The 14,350-nt window shown below is 46.3% G+C and overlaps 1 protein-coding gene across 1 annotated transcript; it reads right to left on the bottom strand.

The window, feature by feature from the left end:
- Positions 1-77: 77 nt before the first annotated feature.
- On the bottom strand, positions 78-9,923 carry DHCR24 (24-dehydrocholesterol reductase). The gene is made up of 9 exons (XM_069023479.1): positions 9,618-9,923; positions 8,259-8,414; positions 7,686-7,791; positions 7,305-7,423; positions 6,951-7,214; positions 6,055-6,198; positions 4,796-4,993; positions 3,870-4,048; positions 78-2,294 (listed from the first exon to the last, which is right to left on the bottom strand). Exons 1-9 carry the CDS (start codon positions 9,873-9,875, stop codon positions 2,141-2,143), a joined length of 1,578 nt encoding a protein of 525 aa, XP_068879580.1. The 5' UTR covers positions 9,876-9,923; the 3' UTR covers positions 78-2,140.
- Between the last annotated feature and the right edge of the window lie 4,427 nt (positions 9,924-14,350).

A 14,350-nucleotide genomic window follows, 5' to 3' on the forward strand; every position in this document is an offset into this window, starting at 1 on the left:
ACGGCACAAGAAGCACGAGAGAAATGATAAACAGCTGTTGAAAAGCAAGCAATCACTCATTAAAAGACACCCCTTGGAACAGTACACTGGCCAGAGCTTTATTTTCAATAGCCCATACAACCAAAATCCAAGAGCAACAGCAATGATGTGTGTGCATGTGTGTGACTGATACAGTGCAGTACCCAATCACGGCGTACAAAGTCTGCCAATAAATTAAGGAGTGAAAAAACAAACACAGTGCATACCTAAAGATCATCAGTACATAAGTGAAACACAGCCTAAGTAGAAGTATTTGCATATCCTCTAGCTGTTTTAACATTGCCCTTTCAAAGCTAACCAAACCATTCTTGCTCTGTGCAGACTATTATACAAGCACTGGGCTACATCGTAGCTTCACCCCAGGGACAATTCCCTCGTAGGGGCAGGAAGGCAGGTCACGCCCTGAGAATCAACACTTGCCTTCCTGTGTACCCCGGTGCAACCAGGAGGTGTGGCAGACACTCCTGGATCACTGACACAGCTCCACGGCTTGGGCAGCACTGAGGACACTCTGCACTGGCTGTGTCTCCCCATGGAACGCTGCCCCTGCGCAGGATTTGAGGGGGTACCTTACTTGCACACAGTGTGCATCACTGAGTTACAGCCCAAGCTTATTCCTGCTACTGCTTTATCATTGGTTTCATCTGGACCTTAAACATCCATCTATCAATAAATAAAATCATTGGTTTAGCAAGCATAATAAAATTACACCTCCCACTGGTAACTGTTTGAGAAGTTCTCCGTGTTACCCCCTACACAACCCTCAAGAAAATGACTTTCTTTTCTCTCAGGCTCAGTAAGGTTTCAAGTAACAATTTTCAGTACTGCTTGGACAAGACACAGGCTTGGTTTGGAACCCTGATTCTGGCTACAGGGTCAAAACATTTCCACACTTCTACACTCAACTGTATCAAGTCCGTGACCGTGCCATTTTCACCTGCGAGCAGCAGAAGAGGGAACTAACAGTACTTGCTGTTACTCCCTCTCCAGGTGACTGAAACAGTCCTTTTACAAAGCCTATCAACCTAACCCAGCTAAAATGAAAAGCAAAAATGTCACTCGAGTCAGAACCGAAGCCTGTGTGTATCAGGATTCACATCAAGAGTTCTCATCCACAGCCACTTGCTCTAACAAACCTCCTATAAACGCAGCCTTTACTTCCTTCTCCTACAGGCCAGGACAGAACAGTCTGAGATAAGCCATATCTTCCTCCAACTGAGTACTTATAAGGCACTAAAATTAAGCCACAACCAAAAAACCCCAAAAAACACAAACCCAAAAGAAACCCAAATAAACTGACCCACAAAGAAATTAAAATTTGGCTATATGAAATAGCAGCAATTTTTTTTTTTTCAGTGGTCTACAAAGCCAGAACATTGATACTTTGGGGCAAAAAACCAATGCACTGTTGGCCAACTACAAAATACCTAAAAACCTACATCCATTCGCACTCCATAATCAAAAATCAGTACAAATCTGATAGGCACAAGTAAAAAGCATCTTCTTCACACCTCAATGCTCAGTTTTCCAGCAGAAGCCAGGGCTGGGAAGCTCAGCTGCCCTGCAGGACAAGCCGAGCCAGCGCAGCACCACAACCACGCAGCCGGAGGATGATGGAATGTGGATGAGCCACTGCAGAGCTGCTCTACAGGACGCTGACTGGAGGCAAATGTTTTTAACAACATGATTAATTAGACAACGTGTTCAGCCTTTGGCACCTACTTCTGAGCCCTCCCTCCTGTTTTCAGAAGTCGAGTTAAATATAGCTATGGTACACAGCTGGTGTAGCTCCAGTGTCCTCATCCATTCCCATTATTTTTTTTCTGCTTGGAAATAGGTGAACTCACCTATGTCACTACATTAGATACAAAGGCTAGCACTTCAGATTTCTTAAAAACAATCACTCTGAGTTTGGAAAACTGCTTTTAAAACATACGAAGAAATACTAAACATAAACGTGTAAAGCAGGAATTCATACCTTTAAACATCAATAAGAATGAGCTTATTTGGAGAGCAATAAAGCTTTTTTTTTTTAAAGGATATACTGACTAGCTATAGGTAAATTCCTCTTTCCCTGATTGCTTGGTGAGCTCAGCCAGGCTCAGTGCCTTGCAGCTTTGCAGATTTTGTCATACACTTCTGGAAAGGCATCCTTGCAATTCATCTGCTCCCTCAGCTTGTGGTACAACGAGCCATCAAACATATCCCAGAACTCCTCACGGGTCATGTAACAATCTGCATACAGCATCTGGAAACTGGAGAGAAGGGAAAAAGAAGAGACAGAGATTCAGTATTAACTGAGCCACAAGATTTGATATAGAATATTAGAAAAAAAAATTCAGTGCAAGCTATGAATAGCAAACACTTAACAAAACAAAAACATCAACAGTGCTTTTTAAAAACAAGCCAATACAATTGCTGGCATGGATTATGCTGGGACACTCAGTCAATTATGTTTTATGGACTTAGTGGGTTTTTTTCTGCCTGTTTTCTTAGGATCCATGGAGGTACAATCACAGAATCTCATATTTGCCTGCATTACAATATCCATTCAAGACAGATGTAACAATGCATCCTTTGACTTTTTCATTTCTTTGAGAACAGAACTAAGAAGGCAAGACACCACCAAATGAGACCAGGCCAAGAAGATAAATTCATAGTGTAAACAAAGCACAGTATAACAAAGGTCCATTTACAAATTAAATCCTTCTTTAGCTGTGGACTCTTCCTTGCTTCCATAGTGTGCTCTCTAAACTGCAGCTTCCATCAGAGTACAGCAGCAAAACACAACCTAACATAAAAGATCTATTGTTTTATGTGATTATGAAACTGGAAGATTAACCATTTATCCATTGTTCATTTCCCAGTGACAGGTAGAAAACAGACCAAACTTTGTCAGTAAAGAGCTTTAAATTAAAAGCTTAATTTCAACTTAATGAAAAAAAGAGCGCTTAAAATTAACTTTGGGTTGCTTTGTTCTCTGGCAAATCACTTCTTGCAGCTCCAAGTCATTTTCAGTCCCCAAATCATCTCAAAGCAGCCTTGCCATTATTGCTCAGCCACATGGGACATGATCACTGTTAGACTGAGAAGTAGGTCAAAATAGAAATGGGGATAAATTATACTGATGGTGTAAAAATACCGTGTAGTTGCTTTTTTGTTCCTGAGAAACCAGCCTGTGGCTGCTTCTCCACTGACACCGCTCCAGCAAATTAGGCTGGCTCGAGTCCGTGACAGATGGTGGGCACATGCCTCACGCCCACTGTGGTCCTGTGTAATAAGAACTGAGGCAGGGAAAAGGAAGCTCTGGAGCACAAGTTTTGAAGGAGGAAAGAATGCCACCAGCACACAGGGAATGACTGCAGGGACAGCCAAGGCTGGCCCCCTGGGCAAGGACATCCTGGTGCAAGGATGGGGCAGAGCCACCGCGTGACGCTGCAAGGACTGCGGGGAGAACAGTCCCAAGGGCAGGCAGGGAAGCTGTCCAAACTTTTGGAATCCCTCATTCAGGAATCCCAAGGATGTATTTTGTAGCAGCAGACTCTACTCCCAGAGCAGCCTGGAGCTGAAAGGTGACCTGAAGTCACCCAGCTCCCAACTGCACTTCAAGAACTTCAGCCAGTGTGTCCTTTTGTTTGGTTGGTTTTGTAATCAAATAATAAAGTGAAATCGTATTTAAAACTCACCAAAATTAGAAATTAAATTAGTTTCCAATTATTGTGGTTGTTAAATTATTGCAATATTAAAGTTCTGTAGGATAAATAACTGATAAAACCACATGGGTGTGAATTATATGAGATTATTACTATTCTGAGGAGTGGGGTCCTTACCCGTGCACACTTCTTACAAACTTTTCCATTTGCCTCATTGAAGCTCTGGCTTCAAATTGTTTGCTTTTGGGTTCTCCATAAGCTCCTATATCCACGTAGAGTTCAGTTTCATTTCCTTTGGGATGGACCATACCAGGATTGTTGGGCAATATGAAAGGACATAACCAAATAGGATACACCTGCAGGGGCAGGAAAACACTTTATCACTTACTTTTGAACACAATCATCCTTTAAGCTCTATAATAAATGTGACAAAATGAAGAGTTAAGAGAACTTCTTCCCAATCTGGGACTGAAACCCTTGCTTTCAGCTCTTCTTTCCCAGCTGTCCTGGTGTTGTTTTTAGCTGGACTTTCTAATGACCATAACACAAATAGATTAAAAATGTCCTCCTAGAGTTACATCTCATACCCTTAAATATTTGAAATTAAAAGGGAAAAAAAATCCCATAAACAACCACCCCAATCTCAAAGCAACAACTGAATAAACATTCTGAGCAAAAAGAGAAGGAAGTGATTTCTTTTCCAGGTCAATCCAAAACTGAAATTGTCAAAATTGAAATTCTATACTAACTAAAATAAATTCAGAAATAAAAGCAAGAAAGGGAAATGAATCTCCACAGTTGGTGTTTAGTGAGACCACCAATCATTCTAGGTGAAGATCAGTTCAAATTTTAGTCTAAGAAAAAAATCTTTTAGAAGTGTTGGCTTCTACTAAAGTTTGACTCTCTTATTTAATTCTTCTCTTTTTCAGAAAGCTGTGTTTATTTCTGCCTCAGCCTTGCACCATGGACTCACACAGCACAGCACTCCCCAGGACACAATAATGGACCTTTTGTACAAGCAGGATATTATGTCTTAAGATCAACAATCACACTTCTTATCACAACCCCAAGATTTGCTGCATTCTAAGACAATGTGTTCTTACATTAAGGTCAACGTGGAAGGTCTGGATGGATTTTTCAAGGCTCTTCATTGGCACCAACATGTCCTGCACAACGTGGTGTTGCTCGTACAGCTTCCGAATGGCTTCTCCTTGGGTGAGCTTTAACAGGGAGATTTTTGGGGGAACCATCCAGCCAAACAGGTAACGGAACACAGGGTTATTGCCAAAAGGAATGATATCCTTCAAAGAGGAAAGGAAAACAGGAACACAGGGTTATTGCCAAAAGGAATGATATCCTTCAAAGAGGAAAGGAAAACAGGAACACAGGGTTATTGCCAAAAGGAATGATATCCTTCAAAGAGGAAAGGAAAACAGTTTGACTGAAGAATGTGTAAGTGGAACAAAAGAACACTTCAGAATCCTCGGAGCAATATTAAACCAGATTTTCAATAAATTGAATTACTGATACTTTTGTGAAGTCCTAAAATACAAATATGAGCAAATTAGAGGGGCCTGGATTGCACTTGGCTACAGAAGCCTGCCCCAAGCCTCCTCTGGTTACCACTGATTTTCAGTTGTATGAACCACAACATACCCAGCCCCAAATAAATAATTTCAGACAATAAAGCTCAGAGAGCAACAGGCTATCATCTTACAACAGCCAAGGGAGGAGTGCACAAGGAGCTACCCTTACAGAAGTTTTACAGTAACCACATAAAATTTCTCAAAAGCATTTTAAAACTGTAAAATTTTAATTATCACCTGCACAGCCAACTCCTGTTCAGCTTCTGCAGGAGCTGAAAGGATCTGTTACCTCACTCCAGAGATTCAAAATGTAGTAACAGGAATATTTCAGAATGTCAAATAACGTTTTGCCTAAGTACACGTGACAATAAACACATTTGTGAAATTCCAGCTAATGACCTGCTACATAATTACTTTAGGCGGGGCAGTTTTTCAGCCAGAATTTCACATTCATGTTTTTTCCACCATCTGAAGTTGAAAATCTCTCAGTAGGTACAAAAATTTAACGCTGAAAGACATACTTAAGGTCTAAATTCAGAAAAGCACTAAACCAAAAATTAGGAGTTTCTGATACAACGCCTTATATGTGAACAAGTGTCTTTGGATTTGCTGTACCCAAATGCAGGACTTGGAAATTTGCCATGAAGTTTGCTGGCTTTTTTTCTGCCATGAAAGACAGAAGTCCCTGCCAAGGGGAAGAAGGTACATTGTACCTACACTGGGAAAGGGCAGAGTACCTTCCTGCAGATCTATCTGTATTTTGGAACTGGTCTTACTTGGAGCTCCCAGAAGATACTGCGAGTATGTCTGTGGTAGTAATGTCTGGAAGGAATGTACTCTACTCCAGTCCTGTCAGCTTTCAAATACTTCTCCACATGCTTGAAGAACCACGGCTTGTAGTAGTTGCCAATTCTGTTTATCTACAAGAAAACATGCATTCATTAGACAACAGTTACACCTTGCTAGACAACAGAGTATGTCCCCAGATTCCTTTCCTGGGAGGAATCTGTGTTATACCCTCTGGATGACACTGTCACAAGGCATCTAGGGAGCCTTCACTCCTCCACCTGCAAGGCTCCTGCTTACCTTTCTTGCCATTCAGGTTTAAGTAAGGCTTGCCATTGACAAGCTATTTAAGAGCCCAGAAATGTGACAGAACTGAATTCCTAAAATGCCAATCCCTAAACCCACCATTAATCCAAAATCTCACACAGCAGAGGAGAAACATCCAGGTGGAGGGTTGCAGGAACACTTAGCATGACCCTCCTGTGCATGTCCCTGGTATCTTTTTATGAGTATTAACAGAATTAAAAGCTTGCTGGGAAGAGAGTTACTCTGAATAACTGCAGTTCAAAGCAGCATTGTTCAGTCTATGAGAAAAGATCCTTCTTTTCCTCCTCAGGTACTGCAGTGAAGAGGCTGCAGACTGAATTATTGGCTAGAACAATGAAATCAGTGGGTCATTTCTCAACAGTTGAGGAGATTTACAGAACAGACTCTGTCATAGTAGCAAAGGGATGTAATTTAAAATATTCTCATGGACAGATCTAATTTTTAATCTTATCTTAAGGGATTGTTACAGTTTTATAATGGTTTTATCCTAGCATCTAGTACAGCTTTGGTTAGACTTTGGGAGTATTTTTGTCATTGTGAGTAACTTCCCTTTAGTTACCTTGCTTTGCTCAGCTTCATCAGTCAAGACTCCTGTCATGATGACTGCTTCATCCAAGGAATACATAAGTCCTTCCACAAAACTATTCTCCTTTTTCTTAGACTCTTCAGTGAACTTCTCACAAATCTTCTGCAGTCCTCTCACTGGCTTGTAATGTATTTTGACATATTTCTTGGCAGGAATCATTTTTATTTCTGCTGCAACCAGGAAACCCAGAGTACCACAAGACCAAGGCACTGCATAAAATAGGTCTGAGTTTTCAGTCTGCAAAAAGTATGTCATACTAAATCATATATCCACAACGATAACTGTCAATGACATTGTAAATGATAGCAAAGTAACATTTTGTCTTACTGGTGAACATCTCACAAGGCTTCCATCAGCAAGAACAAGTTCATAGGCCACGCAGGTGTGCTGAAAAAGTCCATAGATATGGGATGAAGACTCAATGCCAGTTCCCATGATCAGGCCACCTTATCAAGAGAGCACACAACAAATCAAATGAAACACACTCCAAAATGTGGGTGATTTATGAGAGCAAACACCCACTTTATAAACTCTTTTAAGTCTATTTTAAAAAAAAAAGGAAGTGCTTATAACATAAATACCACAAAGAACATAATGTTCAACAGAGTATTTCTAGAACCTTTAAAACCATGCAATGTTTTACTGCATAAAAAACCCTAATGAAAGTGCAGCAAAATCAGTGAGTCTCTTGTCATCAACGACCCTTACCTACTGTGAGATCATCAAGCTCTGGTACCACAGGAATAGTCCAGCCCATGGGATTCAGGTATGCAGTCAGCTGGCCCATGGACACCAAAGGTTCCACACGAACAACCTAAAAAGCAAAAAAAAACCCAAAAAAAGCAAACAAACAAACAAACAAAACCCACCCCAAGTTCTCAACAAACATAAATGGAGAGTTCAGCATTAATGATGACAAAATATGGCTAACTGGATATACTTCCATCTGTTACCAGAACTCAGAGGCTCACTTTCCTAAGAGCGCTACTAAAAATAGTGGGAACTGTTTAGTGATTCCTCCTCTGCCTCAACATCTTGTTGCTCAGTGCCCAAACCCATAAATCAATCTGGTCTTTTAGACTTCAGCACATAAAAGCCAAGCAATTCCATATGCTGGGTTTTTCGGATAAAACGATCCAAGCACACACTGCAAACCCTTGAAATTTGATGGGTCTGTTACAAAATTTTGTTCTTTGTGGAATCTGATCTCTTCAGCTCCGAGTATTGTAAGGAAAACTGTAAAATCCATTATAGTGAATGCTTTGTGATGGAATTTGTTACCTGTCTTTCACTGTCTACTTCCAGAACATCCATTAAATTGATCATGATGTTCTTATGAGTCTTCTTGTACTTCCCAACACGGAGTGACACAGTCAGCCAGCCGGGCCGGCCCGTGCACATGTACCTCTTGCTGCCTTCCTTCTTCCATTCCCGGACCTGCAAGAGCCAACAACTGTCAGAGCAGGGATGCTTTGGAAACCTCTTTGCAGACCTCTGAACTTCTAAACAAAGTACAACCAGAGCGGTTCAGCTACGTAGAGGAAGCATTTCTAATATCCTGTAGCTTTGGGGGGTTTTTTTGGGGAGAAAGGATTCAGAAAGCTATCAAGACACTACCAGAGAGTTAAAAAAACCCACAGGAAAACCTCCTCTAAGGGAGGTATTATCACTGTTATAATCTTAATTATAACAAAACACACAAACCCACTCCAAAACACACAAAAAGTGCCTGTTCGTTTGCAAGCTCAGGCCAAAGAGAGAAAACCTGGTCTAGTGGAAGCAACCTTAAGCAACCTGGTCTAGTGGAAGATGTCCCTGCCCGTGGCGGGGTGAGGTTGGAATGAGATGATTTTTAAGGTCCCTTCCAACCCAAAGCCTCCTAGGATTCTGTGAAAAGTTGAGAAGGAGAATGTGTAAGCCATACATATGAGCCATGAATTCTGCAAAGCCGCAGTGGTTAACACCTGGAGCACAAACAACTGCATCTCCTTCAAAGCTGAGTTGCTACTACAGCTGGTAAAAAAAAAACAAACAATCAACAGCCCCAAACCCTCTGAGAATAACGCCGTGCACATTAATATCCATCTGTATCTGTGATGTGAGAGATAAGGCAGGAAACAGAAGCAGACGTGACAGAATTACCACAAATACCAGAGAGCACAGAAGAATTACAGACATCTGCATTTCTGGGTGGAGGAAAAGTTTAATCTCCCCATGAAGCACCTCCTGGAACCGGCAGTGCCGAGCAGCAGGATGTGAGTGGAATCTGAACACGCTTCTGAGCCTGCCGTTCAGAGAACGACGTTTCCATGTTCCACACACGTGTGTCCCTGCGCCTCCTGCGTGTCCAGCGCGGCTCGCAGCGCATCCCTGAGGATACCGCAATGCCAGCAGCCGCGCGGAGGCAGCTCCACAGGAGTTTCGGCGGGACAAGAACCCTACAGGGGGCTGAAAGCCCCGCTAGCGTTTATTCCTTTGCTTTTCCCCGCTCCAGCAGGACTTTGTCCCGGGTGAGGAATGGCGGGGGGGGGGAGGACGGGGATACCGGGATGCGGATGACAAGAGAGCGGGACAGGGACACGCTCTCCCCTCGCAAAGCCGTGGTACCCCCAGGGGTGCCGGGGTCCGGTCAAGCCTCACCTGCTCTTGGATGTGCCGGACGCGCTGGGCGTGCTGCCGCGGGGCGCTGTGGAGGCGCCAGACGGCCCATGCGCGCAGCTGGTAGTAGATGTCGAAGAGGATGGAGAGCGGCAGGAGGAAGAGGCAGACGAACAGCCAGCGGTGGTGCACCAGCACGGCCTCCAGCCCGCGGTGCCGCACCCACAGCACCAGCAGCAGAAGCCCCGCGCCCACCGACCACAGCGCCGACATGGCGCCCACCGCCCGCTCGCGCTCCATCACAGCCGCGCTCCCTTATGGGACCCCGCCATGCCGCGCCCGCCGCTCGCGCGCTCGCCGCCCGGACCACGCCCCTCCGCCCCCATTGGCCGAGGAGTGAGGCGAGGGGAGGCCGGCGGCCAATCGGAGAGCTCCGCGGAGATCGGACCAGGCGCTGAGGGCTCCGATTGGCTGCGCGCGGCCGGCCCCGCGCTCCCCTCATCGCCGCGGGCAGCGGCCCCCGCGGGGCGGGGGTGTCACCGCCTGGGGACTGGGGGGGGAGCCGGGCCGGACCCCCGGGAATGGGGGCCGAAACAGCCGGGCAGGGCTGGGAGTGGGGACTGGGCAGGGTCAAACACCCGGGCAGGGCTGGGAGTGGGACCGGGACATGGTCAAACCCCTGGGCAGGGCTGGGAATGGGGACTGGGATATGGTCAAACCCCCGCGCAGGGCTGGGAGTGGGGACTGGGATATGGTCAAACCCCTGGGCAGGGCTGGGAATGGGGACCGGGATATGGTCAAACCCCTGGGCAGGGCTGGGAATGGGGACTGGGCAGGGTCAGACCCCCGGGCAGGGCTGGGAATGGGGACTGAGATATGGTCAAACCCCTGGGCAGGGCTGGGAGTGGGACTGGGACATGGTCAAACCCCTGGGCAGGGCTGGGAATGGGGACTGGGCAGGGTCAGACCCCCGGGCAGGGTCAGACCCCCGGGCAGGGCTGGGAATGGGGACTGAGATATGGTCAAACCCCTGGGCAGGGCTGGAAGTGGGGACCGGGGCATGGTCAAACCCCTGGGCAGGGCTGGGAATGGGGACTGGGATATGGTCAAACCCCTGGGCAGGGCTGGGAATGGGGACTGGGCAGGGTCAAACACCCGGGCAGGGCTGGGAGTGGGGACTGGGCAGGGTCAGACCCCTGGGCAGGGCTGGGAATGGGGACTGGGCAGGGTCAGACACCCGGGCAGGGCTGGGAGTGGGGACTGGGCAGGGTCAAACCCCTGGGCAGGGCTGGGGGGAGCCGGGTCAGGTCCCCTGGTGAGTCACCAGCTGGTGACTGGTCCTAAGACAAGGGCTGAGTGGGATACAGGGCAGAGGACAAGGGCTGAGGCAGACGGGACCCCCCCCAGTCAGGGCTGGGGACAGGCCCTTGGAGGTGCTGTGGTGGCCAGTGTCTCCTGAACAAGGGATGCACCCTGGTGCCTTTAGGCTGGGGTCTGGAGCAAAACCCGGCAGTGCAGGTGTCTCCCACAGAAAGTCCAAAGTGCCATGCAGTTCCATTTCTAGCATAAAGAAGGGGACATCTCCCTCCAAAACACAGCTTGCGCTCTAAAACCGCAGCATAAATTTCCCAGCCATGCTGGAACCATGTGAGGGAAGATAAATAAAGTCTGTGAGAAAGATGAGGCTTTGTTTTTTGAAGTTAAAATGCCTCAAGGGATGTGCTGCTCGAGAGGACAGTGACAGAGGTCCAGTGACAGCCCCAGCAGGTCCTGGCACAGCCAGTGCTGTCAGGGGCCCTGGAATGGCAGAGACTTTGCCACGGCACCGCTGGGTTCAGAGAGGAACGTGGAATCGAGGTGTTCTGTGAGGACAGTGCCACGGTGATGTAACACGTGTGTCCGGTGGTGCCTCTTGCTCTTTGCCAGCAGGACAAATGCTTACCTCAGTCTTTAGATGATTGATAACTGGGAGATGGAAACTTCAGGCAGGGAGGGATCAAGGTTCAGAGCTCAGCTGTGGCAGGCCAGCCACACCTTTCAGCTGACTTCAGACAACTGGAAGGCTTTGTTTTGAACCCCGCTTCATGATTCTATGGAATCATTCACAGAATGGTTTGGGTTGGAAATACCTTAAAGATCACCTAGTTCCGACCCTTCTGCCATGGGCAGAACCACCTTCCATTAGAACAGTTTGTTCAGGTCCCCACGCAACCTGACCTGCAACAATGCCAGGGATGGAAACTTCAGCACACTGCTTTTATGGGTTTTGTCCCACTGCTTTTATTGAAGGACTAGTCGGAGACTTCACAGCTCTCATATTTGGAAATGGTCTCCTAATTTCCAGACTAAATTTACTTATAGCCAACTTATACTTGTTGCACTTGTGCCTAGTCTGCTCACTAGCTCTTCTTAATATCTGAGCTGATTTATGTTATCTGCTTTTATTTATCAGTTCATCTGCTGACTGGAATTATTCGTGCAAAAGAAGGTTCCCATGCCCTATAGGGAGGTTATTTTAACCTCTCTGAAGGACCTAAATAGTTATTCCTGATCTGAATGTGATCAAGCACTGGGCATATTGAATAACGGCATCATTTATTCCTAAGGGGATATTTATGCCGTCAGTGTCAATACTGTTTTGAAATTGCTTTTATGAAGAACCATTAAAAGTGCTTATAATGTTTTTCATGTTTTGCTCTTGTTTTTGTAAGGACCTAGGCAACAAGAAAGGGGTAGGTGAGCTCAAAAATTGTGATGTGAAACTGCTTTAAAGCAGAGGAGTGAACCACCGTTCAGATTATGGTCAAATTGCTTGTGTGCCTACTGATGCCAGGCATAGAGAACACAGGAATGAGATGGGGATGAGGGAAGGGGAGATAAATGTTAGAAATGCTGCTGGTTTTCAATTCTAGTTATTCTAGTTATTTGAGCAAAACATCATCCAATGATCTATGTAGGCTTAGGAAAACATCATCTGCAAATCTGGTTGGAAGAGCTAAGGTTCCCTTGGTATCTTGGTGAGACTGAAATCCCTGGTTTCTTCAATTAAATTATAATTTAAAGTGTGTTTAAGCTGTTACTGCTTCTTAAAAAAGCTGTCCTTTTCCCATCCTCTCTCCCTCCCTCCCTCTCCTGCCATCCCATCCGCCCACTCATGCTGTTCTGGGCATGCTGTGCAATACAAGTGCTTCTGCTGTCACTCAGTAAAACAGGTTGGAAAACTGATCTGACTGAAGAATTAAACAAATTTTTTTAAATCAGTTTTTTTTCTGCCTGGATCAGCTCCCTGGTGGAGTTCACCCCACGCACTCTTGTGCTGGGAGCAGAGCACGGGCCTGGCATTGACCGTGCCGGAGCTCCCCATCCTCTTGGGGAGAGCTCATCCCAGATGGTCCTGCCAGCCCTGCCCAGGACTCTGTTCCTTACCCAGCAGGGCTTAGTGGTAACCATGGAAAGGCTTTTGGACAAAAGATGCAGCTGTTTGTCCAAGGAGACCGGGAAAAGGGACACACAGTCATGGAATCATAGAATTGTTTAGGTTGGAAAAGCCCTCTGAGATCATCAAGTCCAACTGTTCCCCCAGTGCTGCCAAGGCCACCACCCCAAGTGCCACATCCACACAGCTTTTAAACCCCTCTAGGGATGATAATTCCACCACTGCCCTGGGCAACCTGTTCCAGTGTTTGATAACCCTTTACGTGAAGAAATTGTTCCTGATATGCAATCCAAAACTCCCCAGCACAACTTGAGGCCGCTTCCTCTTGTCCTGTCCCTTGTTCCCTGGGAGAAGAGCCTGACCCCCACCTGGCTACATGCTCGTGTCAGGGGGTTGTAGAGACTGAGAAGGTCCCCTCTGAGCCTCCTTTTCTCCAGGCTGAGCCCCCCTCCACTCCCTCAGCCTCCGACTTGTGCTCCAGACCTTTTTCCACCTCCGTTGCCCTTCTTTGGACACGCCCCAGCCCCTCAGTGTCTTTCTTGTCATGAGGGGCCCATAAGTGCACAAAGGATTCGAGGTGTGGCTTCATCAGCGTTGAGTGCAGGGGAACAATCACTGCCCTGATCCTGAGGGCCACACTACACGATCATAACATACAGAGCATTTGAGCTGCACACTAAAGTAGGCTGAGGACTTCTGTCTCTGCAAGAAAAATACCAAGAGGCCTTCAGTAGCACCAAAGGAAGGCATTGAAAAGCATTAAAAAGCCCATTTTTTTCAAGCAAACTCTCACAGCCCTGGTACTGACTGCCACAGAGCTGCTGCTGAGCGGTACCAGGACGTTAAAAGGACAGACATTTTACAGGAATAGTTATGAAAACTAACAAAGAATTTTGGGAAGACTGCAAGCCTGCTTAAATCCATAAACAAAGCAGCCGATGGTTACTCGGGGTTAGGAGTCACCTGCCTTCAGTTCTCCTGCAGTTCTCCTTCAGCTGGTTTGGTGCAAAGCTGGTGCTGTTTGAAACGGGAGAGTTGCTGAGGCTTGGAGGGAGGTGTTGCTCAAATTGCTTGTGAGAAGCTCCCTCTGCTGAGAAATCCAAAGTATGTCCGGTCACCCTGAAGGAAAAGCCTGTAGGGGAACGTGGGCTGGAGCGAGGCTCCCTGTGTTCACCTGATGTTGCTCAATTGACCAGCTTCCAGATGGGTTTTTTTGAAAGGTATTTATCAGTGGGATATCTGTTACCCAGGACCTATTTCTCAGGTTTCACAAATGTTTCATGTGAGGGAGTAGAGGTGTGTGGTGCCTTGAGGAGGAGGAGGGCAGAGGGTTTGGTGC

Source organism: Aphelocoma coerulescens, chromosome 8 (genome assembly GCF_041296385.1).
Source record: "Aphelocoma coerulescens isolate FSJ_1873_10779 chromosome 8, UR_Acoe_1.0, whole genome shotgun sequence".
NCBI classification, from domain to species: domain Eukaryota; kingdom Metazoa; phylum Chordata; class Aves; order Passeriformes; family Corvidae; genus Aphelocoma; species Aphelocoma coerulescens.

Coding starts and splice junctions, on each gene's coding strand:
- DHCR24 (XM_069023479.1), bottom strand. CDS start 9,875: ATGGAGCGCGAGCGGGCGGTGGGCGCCATGTCGGCGCTGTGGTCGGTG. Junction 7,792..8,258: donor AAGTAGACAGTGAAAGACAG/GTAACAAATTCC, acceptor TTTGCTTTTTAG/GTTGTTCGTGTGGAACCTTT. Junction 7,424..7,685: donor GCTTGATGATCTCACAGTAG/GTAAGGGTCGTT, acceptor TCTCTTGATAAG/GTGGCCTGATCATGGGAACT.